The sequence below is a fragment of the Lineus longissimus genome, chromosome 11, assembly GCF_910592395.1.
Source record: "Lineus longissimus chromosome 11, tnLinLong1.2, whole genome shotgun sequence".
NCBI lineage: Eukaryota > Metazoa > Nemertea > Pilidiophora > Heteronemertea > Lineidae > Lineus > Lineus longissimus.
The window spans coordinates 1,907,894-1,926,027 of NC_088318.1; the positions used below are offsets into that span (position 1 = coordinate 1,907,894).

An 18,134-nucleotide genomic window follows, 5' to 3' on the forward strand; every position below is an offset into this window, starting at 1 on the left:
CCTTGCTAAGAACCTGACAATCTTGCAGTTGAACATGTTGAAAATTTAACTTTGAGGTGCATGATCAAATCTTCATGTCAGCCACACTAAAATGTTTTGAGAGAAAAATCTCTTTGAAGAGTGAAATGCAGAAAGGTTTGGATCTCTGAGTGGCTCAGCTGAAACATTGGGCCCTGTCAGAGGACCCAGGTTTGATTCCCGGTTTATCCAAGTATACTTGCATGATAGTGTGCAAAACCGTCTTCAACAGTGCAGGTTTCCTCTGGGCTGCACAGTTTACTCTAACACAAAATTGCCCAAATATTGTGAGAAGAACCAATAATGAGCTAAGTCTGCTCAAGTGCTCTCGACTCTCGATATTTTTACAGAAAGTTGTACATGTTGGAAAAACCAGTGAGAGAATTCCATCACAACCACCTGCTTCCTAAGGGGCGATTACTAAAGGATCATTGTAATTATACCGGGATAAATGCATGAAAACATGTTACAGCCTCCATGTGACAGGGTTTTTCTCCTCATTAGCGCAGCAATTTTTCTTCTGGTCGGAAATGTGGTGGAAGAACATGGCGTGATAGACCTACTACTTGTGGCCAAGGGCAGGGTATAAAAATAAGGCTATAGGCAGTTGAGGAATAAAATAAGTCACTATGAATTCCAACATTTAGTAATGAATGATGAAACAACTTAATCAGGGAAACTGAAATCATAGTTTATTTTTTCCCCCTGGGACGAGGAGGGGGTTGTTGAACTTGGTATCCTTTTTGTTCTGAGCCCTTCATTTGATCATCTACATGTGAGGAGCATAGATTAAGAAGGAAGATGCAGCCGCCCTCCAATCTTTTGATGCTAATCCTTCACATCATCACGAACGTTGACAGGTATAAAATGACACACAGCCATGCCACACAGCTGATTGGACCACTCTCCCATCTAGATCAGTCTCATTGGTCTCAAATGAAAGCCTTGTTTGGTCTTGAAAGACTATTGGGAAACCACCTAATGTGCGAGGGCAGGTTGTAAGAACAGAACACCTGCTTCTATGAGTTATCTAAGGTTTCCCATTGATCCGAGTTGTGCCTGGTGACTTCCTTGATGAAGCTGGTAGATGTTATTACCCTGGGTCTGTCAGTGACGGATTTCCCATTAATTTACTCCTGGGGAAATAAACGCCATGAACAATGACACCACCAGATTGCCGGAACCAATCTAGCGTGTACTGTATGGAGGATGACTTGTCATGACTGAACATATATTTCTGTGATTTATCTTAAGTTATCCATTTATCAACATTGTGCCTTGTAACTTAATTGACTTCCTTGATGAAGAAGGTGGTCAATGTAACTACCATGGTGCAGTCGATGCCTTATTTCCTATTAATTTACTCCTCGGACATCAAATGTGTTGCGTGAAGTGAGCGGAGACTTAATATTCTGGATTAACCATACTGAACCATCCCATGGATCTTTGAAACACAAGTTGTTTCATCTTGGCAGTTACATTTTTTTCGATGGGAACTAGCCATGACACCCCAGTTTGAAATTAGCCAGTGGTTGGCAGTTTTTCTCATAAGGTCATCAGATGTCACAGTCCACAGTGACGGATGGAGGTACTCTGAATCTCCCATTTGTTTGTCATCCTTTAATGTCGCACAGTCTTCGGCCTGCAAGGAGCCGTGACAACATATTGAGTGACTGCAATTTAACAAATTGACGTCTGCATTCTGAGCACAATCTTCATGTAGTTCCATTAAGTCTGTGATAAGTATCACTTTTGCAATTGGCGGAAATTTCTTTAAAGTTAAAATATTCACAAATTTTGCAAGTTACAGTTTCAGTTTTTCCTATCAAATCTTTTGAGAAAGATCAATTTTTCCAAGTCAATGTGATTCACAAAATCCACAAAATGTAATGCTGATGAATATTTGGCAGTTTACATTATCATCATTAGCTGTCTTGTAACCCTACTGTATTTCTGCCAGAGGTATGTCATCCACTACAGGCTACTGTCCACCTATGTGAGATCTTTTACTTGCCCTAGCCAGAGGTATGTCATCCACTACAGGCTACTGTCCACCTATGTGAGATCTTTTACTTGCCCTGGCGTAGACATTGATGTACAGAGGACCGTTGCTTCTAGTCTCCTCCGGCAGATGCTCATTGTTGTTGACAGTTAAAATGAGATGATTACTGAACACTTTTCCTTGCTCCTTGGAATGATGTAACTCTTTTATTACAAGGATAAAAAACTTAATGAGACTGCTTTGACTGATGAAACACGGAAAAGCGTTTCTTTCTTCAAATCTCAAGCAATTATTTTATATTTTTCTTAAAACCAGTTCTATCATTCTCACTACAAAAATACACTATGGCGCCTGGTGCATATTGATGAATTGGGTAGCTTTGAGAAAACAACCCCATCTATCTTAGTTCTGAATAATTAATTTAAACCATCAACGAAATTGTAGTTTTATATTCTGTGCATAAACTGCGAAGCAATCAATCATGTTTTCTTTTTTCGTGTTTATTACTTTCACCTTGCATTTGCTTCATTATCTATCAAAAACTTTATATCAGGAGGTGTTGCTTTGCGGATGACATTTTTCTCAGTTCTTGGCAACTGCAAACCACCAAGTTTTCATGCCTCTTTATCTCTTGCTATTTGCGAAAATTGCAGAAAAAAATGAAAATGGAAATATTCACGCTTTTCATTTTTGCACATTATGAAATTCCTTTGGTTTTTGGTATCAAAATAGTGTCCGTAACAGAGGGTGTCCTGATCACAGAGAAGTCAGCTAAGGTTCCACTGTATACATTTCACAATCAGGTAAACATTCTAAGACCATCTTCCAAACATCTAGATATACCACAAATGGTGCCGTCTACTGATGAATAGGAGAGTCAACATGTTCACTCCAGCTGAGATCCAGCTTCCATCTATCGTTGATTGTCGAAGTTATTTCATGCTCTAGCAAAGCTGTTTCTTCTCTATGAAGTTTTCCTGTGTCATGCTAGATGGCAGCTGTGACTCCGCAGCTCCATCTTTTGGTGTCTTCCTCCACTGAGTTTGCCCAACGGTATATTTGACATCATTATAACCTCTGAATGTCTGTTCCTGCATGAACCCATTAGTTCAGCTCTCTTATACCAGATGGCGCTGTTTTCTCAATCAGTTTGTGAAGCAAATATGTACTGGATAAAGGATGATTAGAAATGTTAAAACTGTTCCTTTAGGTTTGTTGAAGAGTCGTCTTCCAAATCTGAGATTTCTCTTTCATACTTAATGTCCTTGTTGGCCTCGTGTTTGACTCTGAAAGATCATTCTTGCTGAAGAAATTCAAAATAGATGTCCAGGAAAGGCTCATCTGTCACGCATTACGAATGAGGAAAAATGCTGAGACATTGTCTCAATGATGAGGGTACACCGTATAAAGATATGAAGAATTCTTGTCTTTTGCTTCGGAACACACTGAAATTTGCAACAAGGGTTCAATAGCTAGAATGTGGCAAAATTGTGATATACACATGGAACTTGTCAAACGAGATGATTGATCTGTTAAGTGTTGAAAAGACCAGTCACGAAATAATGATGAGTTTTCAAAAACTTTCAACAGGATAAGTAATAATCATGATTGATGGTCCAGTGCTGTTGTGCTGTCAGACAAGAGGAAAAATTGCCTCAAATACAAGAAATATCATCAGGAAAGGTGCACTGGGAGGGAGAGAACACCAGGTATCAGTGATTTCATCAAAGGCCACTGAACCCTGGGTTGGGGGGGATGGGTTTACTTGAGTATTTGAGGATGTAAGCAAGTATGACTTTTCTCTTTTGAGATTTGAGTCAGATTTCTCAAAATCACCCTGATTGTTGGGAACTTTATATCCCATTGCAAATGCCTTTTGGAACTTTGTGAGATCAACGTCAAACCCTGCTTGTATCCATGTGACTGATCTCTAAGTTCTTTTGAACCATGGGAGACTGTCTTTGTCAACGTTGGCCATAATTCATCGGTGCCAGCACTTTGGCACTAACATGAAGGAATGACCTCAGTGGAGGTCACAAATCTGGTTAATGACCCTTGTGAAGTTGACCTGTCTGTTTTCATCATCTTTGTTGCTTTGTTTTAGTTGTTTTGTTTTTCGTCACCGCAGCTAAGGTATTCTGTCTGTGTTATTAGATAAAGCAAGATGGAGGGGTTTTTCAAAGAAAGCTGAAACAGCTTTCATGTCTAGGAACAAAGTATTGTGTCTCCATTGTGAGAGCCGACATCTCTTTTCTCTTCAAATATGAGGACAAATCCTGATATACTAAAGTACTTTCCAAAGAGAGCGATAAAAAATAAACGAGTTGCTTTTAAAATGGTCTTTGTCTGAGATAGATCTGTTGGAAGATGTTGATAGTTCTAATTGTGTTTGGTTCCCGCTGTTTCAGACATCCCGTGGGTTCACTGATGAACAGTACCAACTTATTCTCTGATGTCTGAACTTGATTGTGTTGCTCGGATGTCAGGACAATGCTCATTTGCCGAGAAAATGATAGGTCTTTGGTATTAACCACTCTAGGACTGAAATAATAAACAGTGGAAGAGAATGATTTTAGTAACAATATTTGTAATGTTTTATTTTGAGTAAGAATGTGCTCCAAGCAGGAAACAGTTCACAAAGACATCTGGATATAGTGTCTAAAATGTATTAACAGAACTTCTATTTGACACAACTTTTAGAACAGCTCGGCATTATTGGCAGTGGTATTGCCAAAACTAATTGTTCCTAGTACTGTAGTTTGGAAACTACTGTTCCTGTTGTGGTTTGGGATTTTGTGGCATTGCAGCATTGCCATTTCTTCAATCTAATGTTTCGAAAACCTTATACCAGTATGATTTAAATAGTGCTTCGCTCGGATGCTGAAAATAGTGTAAAAACTATGTTACAATGGGTCTCTCTAAAGTAAGAGCCAGAAGCCACGATACCAAGCCCCACACCCCACAAACCCTATAAGGCTGAGTAAGGTGTGTTCCGAGTTAAATTCCATAGGTTAAGATGTACTCTAAGAAGGTATGCGATGGAACCAATCAGCAATCAACTCACAAACTCGCCCCCACACAATTCAACCTTTGATTTAAAACAAACTTACCAAACAAAAGGATTAACATCAGGTTCAATTACATGGTTACATATAAATGCAATACTGATAGAGAAACAGGACTAGATGCAACAGGAAATGCTTTGTAATTCAAAGGCATCCAAAAATGTGACTCGCTCTACCAAAACTAGGCGCTTGTCGCATCTGAACTCGACAGGTTGATACGGACTTGTTGTTCATTTCCCTATTGTATACCTTTTGTGAAATCTATTACAAACTGATTTGGTCACATTTCACAAAAGGTCTACAATAGGGAAATGAACAAAAAGTCCGTATCAACCGGTCAAGTTCAGATGCGACAAGCGCCTAGTTTTGGTAGAGCGGGTCACAAATGTTCAGGTTTACAGTAGTTTTTAGTCCAACAGGAATTCAGAACTTTTTGAAGAAAAGCCATGTCATGGATAAAAACTTGATGTACTATGAATTCTTCATAGCCTGTAGTTTGTCATAATGATTTGCTTGAAAAAAGTGGGATGACAAACGAAATGGCAAATTTATGGATCGTTTTCCTTTGGAAGTCATCATAGTGTTCGTGGAATGATTTCAGGTGTGAAATGGTTTGTGAAATTGCTGTGGGGGAGGGAGAGGAAGTGAAATGGCTGCTGATGTGGGAAACGAGGTAATTGTTACAGCATTATTGAGGTAGAACGAGGACATTTGAAGGAATTCGGGGGAGTAGAATGTTATGGAAGGCTTGAGGATGAAAAGCCTTTTGATGTGAAGAAAGAAGGCTGTAACAATAGGAATAAAGGTTGTGACTATGAGAATGAAGGTTGTCATAGCAGTGGCAATTGAAATTCATCCACAGGCTGTAACAATAGGAACAAATGAGCATCTGACTTGTAATGAAGTTGATGGAGGGTTGGCCAGTGTCCCTCAATACTTTCAGCTGACCTGAAATCGCCAAGTGTAGTGCAGTATCTTCACTCCATTTCAAAAGCTTTCCCCATTGGGGTGAGAGCTGTTACAGTTATAATAAGGGCTTCAGACGAGTGGGGATGAAGAATGTTACCATTGGGACGAAGGCTGTTGCAAGGGAATATGGGCTGTTATGCGGGATGAATAATGACACCATGGGATGAAGGATGTTTCCATGGGAATGAAGGCTGTTACCATGGGGAGAAGTATTTTGCTTTTAAGAGTGAAGTTTGTTACCATGGATGTTGATGTCGAATATCATTGATGATGAAGGAACATGATTGGATGAATCTGTTCAAGATAAATCTGTTGCTGCTGAGGACAGTTCGAAGTTCTGTCCAAAATGAATCTAGGTTCTTATTATGACAACAATGATGATGATGATGATGATGATGATGATGATGATGATGATGATGATGATGATGATTTGTGATAATGGTGATGGTGACTAGTCAAAGCGCCTGAAGTTCCCCATGGCTCTTCGTTACAGTTCTTTTGGTGTTGATTGTGATAGCTAAGCAGAAATATAGACAACAGCCGATTGGAATTTTGTGATGTCCGACAATAATAATCATCATAACCTCTTGAGCAGTGGTTAATGCTTCCAGATACGATGAGGATAGATTTCCTGCTGGAGCCAATAGAGGGCTTTCTTCATGCAGAGTTGTGCTCCAGGTCAAGTAAGAGGATTTCAAGTCACAAGAACTTCATTCATTGGAGAGTGTGTGACTCCCACAAGATTGATATGTGAGAGGACCTGGTCCAGTATTTAGGTCAAGGATATACAGTCGAACCCGGTAACACAACCACTCATGGGACTGAGGTTGAATGATCGCGTACCAGGGTGGTCACGTTAGTGAAGTTGAGAATCCGGGACAAAATGCATGATTAGGTTTTCCCGCCAAAATTGTTGAACTTTTTCATAAGTTCAAAATTTTTAAAATTTTTCAAAGCCAAAATTTTTTGGGGGCTGATGATGTTCCGTCATTTTGAGCAGAAAAAAAACAAGTGAAAAAAATATTTGGACTTGGCAGGACCAAATGATATACTTACACTTCGATTATGGGCATAAGATGGGATATTATCGTGACTGATCCGCTGACTTGACTGCCACACACAACGCTGCCTAATTGAACTCTCATTTCAGTACAAAATTGTTTGTTTTAATTGTCTTTATAAATAGATATGTAATATATATATTTACACATTTGATACAAACTCTACTACACTGTGGTTCTCCCAATATCATACATTTACAGTCTCTTGCCTTGCTTCCTCTAAAAGAGGATTTTCCTGTTGCAGACACACTGCCTTTGAATTATTAGGAATTTCCGTCTCTACAGTCGATACTATTGGCTGTGCGGGGCATATTTTTTTCCTAATACTTTCTGGTGTTGTTGATAAGCAAGTCTCATACCGAGAAAACTCATTCTCGCGGGTGCGTTTTTCGCAGTGTGCGCAGAACATGTGCTTCATAGTTCGACGAAAGGAGGGATTTATACAGCAATATAATATGAAGTTTGCGGAGAAATTAACTGTTTGCATCACATTTGTGATCACTTCTAATGTCTTGTATGTATAATTTTCTTCAATGTTTTCATTGGCGAGTTTTGCGATGTGCTTGACAACTTCTGACGGTGCGACAAGAACTAGGAACATGACGACGATGGATATGAGAGTGACTGTGACACGGTTGTTGGTCTCAGTTTCATGGTGGCCGCGAAAGCTGCCCTTGGCATATTTCCTGCGCTCTGCATAGGATTTATGGATCTGTCGGATTAAACAGAAGTTAAAGAACACAAGGAGAATGAGTGGAATGAAGTTCCCGAGGGTGGCCCAGACCGTTCGGTACGCATGATCTAACGAATTACTCCCAAACAGTTCCAGCATGACAGCGGTGTAATGTGTTGAATTATCACAAAATTCTTCGCGGAACGAATAGCGCCAGAACACTGGAATGTTTACAACAACGGACAACACGAATACCATTACGATGGCAACCTTGGAACGATGCATCGTAAGAATTTTACGCGATTTTAGTGGATGGCAGATTGCGAGGTAACGTTCAGTTGCCATTACTACTGTCAGCCAGGTACTGGACATGATGAATATGTTGATTAATGCTGCACAGTATATACCATAATATAGAAAGAAGCCCTTGTCGGGGAACTGCTGATCCTCTGGTAGAAACGTGGTGGGAAATGCTAGGAGGCAGAACATCAAATCCGACACAGCTAGTGCCACCAAACCGTTATTTGCGGACCGTTCTGTCATGCGTAACGCCCTCTGTATCCGTTTTCCCGTTAGAATCATTAGGTTCATAACGTTCCCCAAGAATCCGCACATGCAGATGGTTGGTAAACCAAACTTGTAGAACCAATGATGGATGGCCACATACATGTTCTTGTTGAGGGACGACATGTTGGCTGGTAGCTCCTCCTCGACCGTCACATTAAGAAGATCGGCGCAGGAGTCCATCTTGACCTGCAAGATTCAAAGAAGTAGATGTCTTAGAAAAATATTTTGAAAAAGAAGTTGGGTTTTGCAATAATGATTTAGCATCTATTATCAACCTGAAAATGAGAAAGACAAGAGTGTTTATGAAACAAGTCATGTCATGCTGGCTGTTGATGCCCCCTCGTCTGTTTTGAGTTCATTGAAAAGAGACAATCTAAGCTCTCCGATGCCCTGAAAATGCAGTACTTAGCACTTTTTCTAGTTTTGTCTGGATACTCCATGGTTTGCTAAATCTCTGGTTGGCGCTGTGCCCCCTTTCTCAAATTGTCGGATCAACCTCTGTATACCATACTTAAATGATTCTCTGAAGTACACAAGTCTAGACGGCAATTACTATGAGAGCAATGAAGTCCTGGAAGCGTTTGTTGTGACTGTACTAACACTCACGATATCAGTTAATTACACAGACAACATCGATTTAATGTGTGCATGTCGCCCGAGTCCTCGCTAATCTGTCAATGATGTTCTTGTTGTGTTCATGCAGGATTATGCATTTATTAAGGCAACAACCTGTGGTTCGGACTACCGTTTATTGACTTGAGTGAAGAATATCATGATACACCTGAGAAAGGTGGATTGAACAGAACATATGGTCGAAGTGTGCTCATTAGTTTCAGGGATATCAACTTCGTGTCCACCATTGTTTAACTCAGTAAATAGCACAAAATGCAGCATATGGTTTAGAATAAGAAAAACATGATAGTAATAGCCATGTGGTTTATTGGGAGATGGTCTTAACGTAGCTCGGACTCAAGGCTAAGCGATCAACTGTGCCTGTCTTGATCTCCACAGTGTGAGACTTGAGGCAGGTCTCTTTTTTCTTACTTGTCCCTCTTTAATTGTTCCTAAGGACTCAAAGAACAAGGCATTCAAGTAATGGTTTGCAACATGCACTGCTTCTTCATATTTTCCTGACAACCTGCAAAATATTGGAATTTAGTGATGGTTGAGTATGACCTGTCTCATGGAAAGAACTTTAGCAACTATCAACCTGTCATTAATTTTGGACCCCTCTAAAAATGGTTCTTTTGATTGCCATGATTGGGTTGTTTTTCTATCTGAATGTCTGAGGTCATGAGAACGATATCACAAGAGTGCGCCTCTTATTTATTGGTTTCCGCCCAATCAGCTAGGAATAACAATAAACGTTGGAGGGTCCTTGAGAAGAGATGATTTCTAATTAGGGATGGTTGCTTAGGGATCCATAAATATCAATGTGTTTCACAATCCTATCAATGTTGAGGGGGGGTTAAAGAGCTTCTTAGGATTTCAGTGTTTCATATTTGACAACTTGTACGCAGAACCCAGAATTTAGAAATGAAGCAAGACACTGGTGTATCTGGCAGAGTTTGGTGTCCACGAGCCAACTGATTTCTTGATGAGAGTTTGGAATGGTATCAATAGTGCTTGACATTTGCCTCAAGTCCAAGGCTCAGGTGGTTAGGAAAGGTCATATTGCACTTATATCAGCAAGGATTGGTGCAATAAAGTGAGGGAAATGACACATGATTACAGTTGCCTACTGCCTGTGGTCCAGATGAGTTGCCCTATTTACAACCTGCTGTTTGAGAAATAATTTCAGGGGGCGTGGAAGCATTCTTAAGAAAAATCATGCCAGATCATCTTATGAATATATTAGACGAAGTCACCTTTAGTATGATTTAACACTATTGACCTTTTCTAACAGAATTGACCTTTCCTCATAGAAATCTATCTGGCTAGCCAAATCAAACATTAATTAATAATAAAGTTTGCCAGTAATGACAAGAATGAGGTACAATAAACAGCTTTATCATGTACTTTGGAAAGAATATGGTAACAGTCTGTCGTTTAGATAACACCTTATTTACCAACTGATACAAACTCATCCGTAATCCATAAATTGACTACCTTACTGCTTTATTGCCCGACAGTGCAAATCACTTGAGCCTAGTTATTGGTAGTGACACGCTGTAAACCCCTTGGTTTCACAGCCCAAAATGTTCTCAAGAAAACATCCCTTCCAGATTTTGCTTTCATTTCTTTCTGCGAGTAGGTGGATTTTCCATGGATAAAACCATTGTGTTAAACATTTTCATGCCCCTAAAGTTCACAGTTGCAACCCCTCTCTGCTTTTTCAGTTTAATTCCCAAGCGAGCTTTCCATGCTGCGATCCTCTCTGTGTTGGTCAATGCATTGACAGTGTTCTGCCAGCAGTCATGCACCATGATGTCATTCATGTGATGCCGGGCCTTGTTTACTCTGATTAGCAACAACAGAGAAAGTGATGTTGTTGTCATCCTATCAGGGTGACCAAAAGTCTGACCTCTGACCTGCATGACTGGCAGGCAAACATTCCCACCCAAAGCTGTGTGCAAGGTAGAGATATAAAAAATGTGGGTTTTTTGCTACCTAGAGTTGAAACAAGTGGAAAAACACTGCCTCTTGCAGAAAAATAGCTTCTTGATGAAACATGAGAAGAACAAGCGTATTAAAGGAATAATGCCATTAATCCTTTTAATTATCCTGATCGTTATGTTTTCTCTTCATTGTAGACACACACTTTTTGTGGTCATTCACATCACTAAATTCAACTTCCGTACCAATGTACATGTAGAAAAAATTTCAAACAGAAAACAACTTTTCTTTGCATTATCAAGTCACCCTGAATGAATGAATTAAAAATGAATAAATGTTTATCATTTTCTGACAGATTGGTAGTAAAAATGCAATTTTTATCCAGGTTGAAGTAAATCTGTCAAGAAATTGGAGAAATTGAGCATGCAAGCTCAACAGTGATGAGATAATGTCATAGTATTCGTGATCGAGGTGGCGTATGAAATAATTTTTTGTACACGATGTACAGAGTTGTAACATCAGTTTATGAAAAAGAGATGCGGTGTGACTCGCAACCAATTCTCTTATGCAAGCCAGTGAGACTGAAATCATCTGTTAACCAAGGCAAGCTGTTGCAAAGCGCTCACCCTGAAAATATCATCTCTACTCAACATGCGCAAGGACAAAGGAAGCCTGGAAAATCAAGGAAACCAGTTTCATTTAGCCATCAAATGTGTAAGCCGCTTTTGGGAAGACATTTGAATATGTGGCGAAAGGTCTGAGGATTGGATCATGCAAGCTGGGTGTCATTACCATCTTAGCTGGCCTCATAATTATCCAAAGTGGGGGCTTCTAAAAGAGGGGGGATCATGATACATGAATATAATAAATATTTGGTTTCTGTCCTGCTAAAGCATTTTCTAGACAGTATTTTGGTCGATTATCCTTCTAAGGCATCCTCGATATCGCTATAAAATGACCTCTTCATATCCTCTTAATGACATAATGAGTCAAGTTAGTCTGATATTCATGTCGGAAGAAAAAGTTGTGAAAAAACCTGATGTTTGTCTAAAAATAATGTAATCCCAACATCGGCAATAGTTGGCCTAAACGAATATGGAAATAGAAGTATCTCATCTATTGATAGCACCTCATAAATTCAGACCTCTGAGTCGCTAGAAAATACATTAAGAAATATGAAGTGGTGATTTATAAGTACTTCAAACAGTTTGAATTTATGGCCATGTGTGGAAATAAACTAGGAGGCTTTGAAATATTATGTTGTTTGATTTCCCTTGCATGTCCGGGAACCTCTGTACATTCTTAAACGTAAAAGTTGTTGAGCTTTTGGAGAACCAATAGGCCCCTAAAGGTTTTTTGGCCAACACAAATATGCAGGCCCTAAAGGTTTTTCAGTAAAATGAACAACCTAAGGTTTTTGATATTCCTAAAAACCATTAAGTGTTTTTTATTTCACTGAAAAACCTCTACAGGGTGCATATTTGTGTTGGCCAAAAACCCTTCAGAAAAGGTTCTTCAAAAGCTCAGAAACCTTTTATTCGACAGTGTAGTTCCAATGACTTGTGACAGTATTTCGGTTTAAGCACGTACAGTGTATTTATAACCAACTTGCATGTTTTAAAAAAGACACCGCAGCATGAACATGAATTCGAAACAGTTGACAATGATAGAGATGCCTTTGATAATTTGGAAACCGCAGCAATGATGCCGTTTTTAGATGCTTCATCTGTGATCGGTTCCAATTACCCAGCCAATGACTGTAATTAATATTCTGTGATAGCAGCATGGCTTCCAATGTTCGCCATTGAAGTGGAAACGTGAATTAACGGTATTATCGAACTTACAAATAAAAAGTTTGCCTGGTCACCATATCTGTGAGATCTCTTGTTAGATGATACCAGGACAGTGTTTTTCTGCAGAACGGAAAGTATCGTTACATCTCTCAACCCTATTGCTATTAACTGATTGCAACATTGCGGGATGGATATTGAAAAACCGAAGACAAATTTTCTCAGTTTTTAAATTGCAAGTCGATCCATCACTGACCAGTAGACCAGAGAGGTACTAAGGTTCCCTTATAACTGATAACACTGTCTTGTCACAGAAAAAAAACACACACCATCTCGTGAAATCAAGCCGGCGGTGATTTTTTGCTGTAATCTAGCAATAACTCAAGTACTCCATTACACAGGGAAGCATTCTCATTTCCTGACCAATTGATTGCTTCCTCAGCTTCTTTGTGATCATGGGTGTTGGCTACTTGTATTATTTATTCAGCAATGATATGAGACGACACCGCCATTTTGAATAATCATGAGGGAACCAGCTGTCAATTATTGGGAGCATCTTTTTTAACTGGAGATATTTATTTGGACTTTTATAAAAAAAATACTTATTTCGGTTTATCCGGAGATCAATCTGAATAGTTTGGTGAACCTTGTTGTTGAAAATAATTCTTTTTTTGGAGCATCTTTTTTAACTGTAGATATTTATTTGGACTTTTATAAAAAAAATACTTATTTCAGTTTATCCTGAGATCAATCTGAATAGTTAAGTGAACCTTGTTGTAGGAAATAATTCATTTTCGTGCTTCCAGGTGGTAGTTTATATGGGGGTTCTCATCTCAAAGCCTAGCATGTGAAGGTGTGAAGTAAAACATTTTCTAATGTAAAAGTTTCAAAAACATCCAGGTGTTTTCAGTTCTGATTTAATTGATTGAAATGGCAATTTAATCAAATAAACTGATAAAATCAGCTCGAAGATTAAGTGGCAAAATCAGTCACCTGTCGATTTCTGAGTGAAGGTAATCTCACTGCTAGAGACGCGTTTGACTCCCTTGGTATAAACATGATAAATGATGCGGTGAACCATATAATTTGCATTTCGTTTTTCCCAAGTTGGTCCTCGTTTATCTTGGTTCGAGTGGAAGACCGATAATGACATAAATTATCGGCTGGTTCCTCAAGGGATTTAAACCAGCGTTACATTCTCTGCCGGAATTGAAACGGATTGAAATGTTGCACCTTTAGTGTTATCGAAAAGCAAAACACTCGGCCATTAATTTTGATGGATACTCTTGCATTTTTCAAACCTTCAGTACAAGTTTTCCTTATCTCATGAACAAAGTTGAATAGAATGCACATCATAGCATTCCATGCTAAGAGAACACCAGACGTCAGTGATTAGTACAACAAAAAGTTTTGGGCTGATGATGTTTCTTCATTTTGAGCAGAAAAAAAACAAGTGAAAAAAATATTTGGACTTGAAATTTTTTTTCATCTGTAGCATGACACATTTGTAATGGTAATTAGAGAGGAAACCATTCGGGACCAGCGATTCTTGGTCGTTATAGAGGGTTGGTCATGTTACCGAGGTGGTCGCTGACCAGGATTCCACTGTCCATGTAAGGACACATAACAAAATGTATAATTTTCTATTGATAAAGGATTTTAAAGACCTATGAAACTTTTACCTCTACCTGCCTAAGGGGTAAACATTGATTGTGTCCAACACCAGCCATGAATGCTGCATGAAGCTGTTGTGATAATATCTTAATCCAAGTCATTTGGGGACGATATGATACTAATGGAAGGATATTGTTGTGGATTGGTCGCCAAGACAGCATAATAAAGCAATGACGTTTTGCCTGAATGTAGCCTCAGAGTCTGTCATGTTAATAACATAGCAAGCCTCCCAAAACAAAGCATGGTTGTCCTAGAAATTGCCTCATATTCTCTAGAAGTATCTTAGTATTCACTTCCATACCGAATGGATATTACATGCAGTGGGAAGCAATGAAGAAAGGCATCTGTACTTGACAATAGGCGTGATTTTCCAATCGCAGAATGGACGAGAGAGGGGCAATTCGGGATCATGTCTAACAGCAGTATGAAAAAATAGGCAGTGAGGTGAGGATTTGGATCTACCACTGACACAGTAGAAATACAGTTATAATTCACTTTGGTCGATTGTTGAAGGAACAAGAAGTGTAGGTTGGAAGCGCTGGCTACAAAAACGGAATTTCAGAGCAGTGACTCCTTTGTGATATTAGGTACGCCTCCAGTATTTAGACAACTTGACCACTTTCGTTACATTTCTTATTGTTTGTTACTGATGTGTCCTCCTTCATCGCTCGACGATTATCCATTCCAAAGACATCCAAATACTTGCAGAGAAAACTGATAATCTGTATGGACTGTAGGGTATTGCCAATGATAAATGTCGTGATTTTTAAAGTGTACAAACTGAGAATAGATCTGTCGTGGATTATTTGTTCTGAGCATTGTCATCACTGCCTCCCCGTTCACCCAAAACATGCATCACTTGATGCAAATTCTTGCCTCATTAACTAAGAATAACTGGCTTGGGAATGATATTTTTCCCACATCATGTTGTATAAGTTGTTATTGAGTATGTTTGCACTGAGCTTTGTTATTAGAGTACGGAGAACACCAACTCAGTAGTCATGTTGGTTTAACAGTGATACGTTACAATATCTTACACAAATATATTCTTATTGGTCTTATTGGTGACAGCTTTGATGACAGAATGATAAGTCTGTGGCCTTGGATCTGCTGGTTTTCCTTATTGCTATCGCCTTATGAGATAAGGGAAGCACTCTCTTAAAAAAGGACTCTGAATAATATTTAAAGCTTTTACAGCCAACACAAATATGCACCCCTTAACGTAGTTCACGAAAATGATTCCGGTAAAACTCTGAGGGTTAAGGGGTGCACATGGTTTTAATGACATGAGCATATTCGGCCAACGAGGAGGGGAGGGGGGGGGGGGTTGTGTCTAATTAAATGGCTGTCTTTAGGTTTAAGGCCTCCTGCTTTATGTCCCAGGGGCTAATCATTATTTACATTGACTGTCTGTGCAAACTTGAAAAAGCCCAATAGTGCTATGAGAATGATTGATCGGTAATGCAGGTAGTTGTGATAAACATGACAAAAGAATAATTTGCCTTGAAGTGCATTGTTTGTTTTAGTGTCCTGTTCATTATAATTGAACCACATCAGTGTGATAAGATTGTCTATAATTGATTGCTCGTGAGAAGTTCTAGAGTGATGTTTGCAGCGTTGGATGAAGTGCTGCCGAGCGGAACTTAAGTCTAGAATGTATTCTTAGTGCTGCCCCTTGATAGCCCTTGACTGAGAGACAATTGTTGCAATTAAGATAAATTTGTATTGAATGCCTTTAAGCTTGAATGGATCTGTGTGTCGCAACTGTGTCTTTTGATTGATTGATTGGACCTTGATGAGAACACATCATTGAAGCAGTCATTTGCTTTGAGAGAAGAAGAAGTCACGTTTTCAGGACCAACAAACTTTTGATCAGGTGACAGATCAAGTGTTGCATGACATCACCGGTGATGTGACATCACATTCATTGTTGCCTTGATCTGGACATGTCCTTGTCATGTGATCGGAAATTTTTTTTTTTTAAAGACACCGAGCAGTGTTGTCGGGCCTTGAACGATAGCAGCGAGTCCTGTATCATCTGACTTGTCTCTAAAACAAGACAAAGATTTGGCTGAACTATATACCTACCCAGGACCAACTGATGCGACTAAAGCCCATAAACACAAGAACTTATTTATAATCCTAGCATAAAGACTGATACGGTATTATTTCCAAGTGAGATGATTATACTGGTCAGACTGTGTCTTGTTTTCCTATTGTTTTATTCCGTCCATGTCTTCTCAAACCAGTGTAAATCACCAGTTCATGTCTCAACCACTTAATGAGCAGCTCTTTCAACCTAAATGATAGAGTCGGATTATTACCAACATAAACCCGAAGAATTACAACAATCTCATCTTCCACTAGAAACAGATAATTACAGTACTGTTTCGTGTCATTACCGATCCAGTCATAACAACTGACCGGTATTATTATCTCACTTGGAAACAATACCATTTCATGGGAGGATAATTGATACATTGCTACGTTTATGGGCTGTGGTTGCATCAGTTGTTGCAGGGCAAGTATATGGTTCAGGGGGCGTTTCTTTTATTAATCGACTCTATAAATGCAATACTGGTAATGTCAACTCAGTTATCTCATGCTGGCAAAATATCAGATTAATAAATACTTCAGCCTCATGATGCTTACTCTCATGACCATGTTGTCATAAAAATTTGCCATCCATTCATTGACCCATGATCTACCCAATGTGTATAATTGGCTGCTAATCAATCAATCAAGAACTAATTGGTCCATTCCAATGATCAGATTTGCTTTTAATTGTCTCCGATGAGATAAATCTCATCATGACCTGCCCACTCGATCGTACGTGCGCAACAGCATATTGGGAATGTACTGATATTATTTGGCCAGTTGAAGCATGTCTGTTATAGGCCTATCCTACGAAAGATAGTCCTTTGGTCCAAGCGCCCCTCAAACAGCTAAATAGTGTCGACACAGTATTACCATGTAGAAATGGATCAGTGCATCCTGGTACATAACAGGACCCCTAAAGAGGAATATTACATGAGAGTCAACGACTATTTGGCCAAGAAAGCTTGATAAAGGACCAACATTTTCTGGGCTCCATACCCCTCCCATCTCTTGCATACCTACTAAAAATATGGTGCATTGTAATAAATCAAAGAGCCAGTAGAAAGATAACCTCTTACCATTTGAATCCAGTTGTTAAGTACTGGTGAAAACTGTCATGAATATGTCTCCTACTCATCTTGTCAGTAGACTGAAGGACTTTGCACATGTCCCCACTCTCAGAGGTCGACTGAATAAATATCAGGTGAATTTCAGGACATCATATCCAATATGTACATTGTACTGTTATCCAGGCTCCATCAAATGATTGACCTTACACATAATTGTGCTTCCGTGTAGCTGTCACTTGAATTGGATATTGGCCTTAGAGATGTTGTTTGAAAAAAATTGTGTTCGGTGTTCATGGATGCAGAGATAGTTATAAAGGGAATGTGCAGACTACTCAATGTCCTGTTTCATAATCATCCATAATCATGTCCTTGATAGTTATGACTAGGTCAAATTTAAGGCGTCAGCCTGGCTATCATACGATCATCATTATTGCTCGTTGACCAAATTGAACCATCACTTTTGTAATAGATGAAACTGCATCATTACTATTGCTTATGGTTGCAAATTGTTCTTCTTACATAACTCAATCAGTGTGCCACAAAAGATGCATAATTGCCATTATTTTGGGCAATTTTAGAGTAATCTGGATAA

General features: G+C 39.1%; 2 protein-coding genes across 9 annotated transcripts in view; one reads left to right on the forward strand and one right to left on the reverse strand.

Moving 5' to 3' along the window:
* LOC135496093 (CD109 antigen-like) overlaps positions 1–18,134 on the forward strand; it is a 197,293-nt gene that overhangs the window by 88,791 nt on the left and 90,368 nt on the right. The window lies entirely within an intron of this gene.
* Positions 5,484–18,134, reverse strand: part of LOC135495986 (probable G-protein coupled receptor 139) — a 34,786-nt gene continuing 22,135 nt past the window's right edge. Inside the window, exon 2 of the mRNA XM_064785055.1 lies at positions 5,484–8,541. Coding sequence (XP_064641125.1) covers positions 7,303–8,535 — 1,233 coding nt within the window. The 5' untranslated portion in view covers positions 8,536–8,541 and the 3' untranslated portion in view covers positions 5,484–7,302. The remainder of the gene's footprint in view (positions 8,542–18,134) is intronic.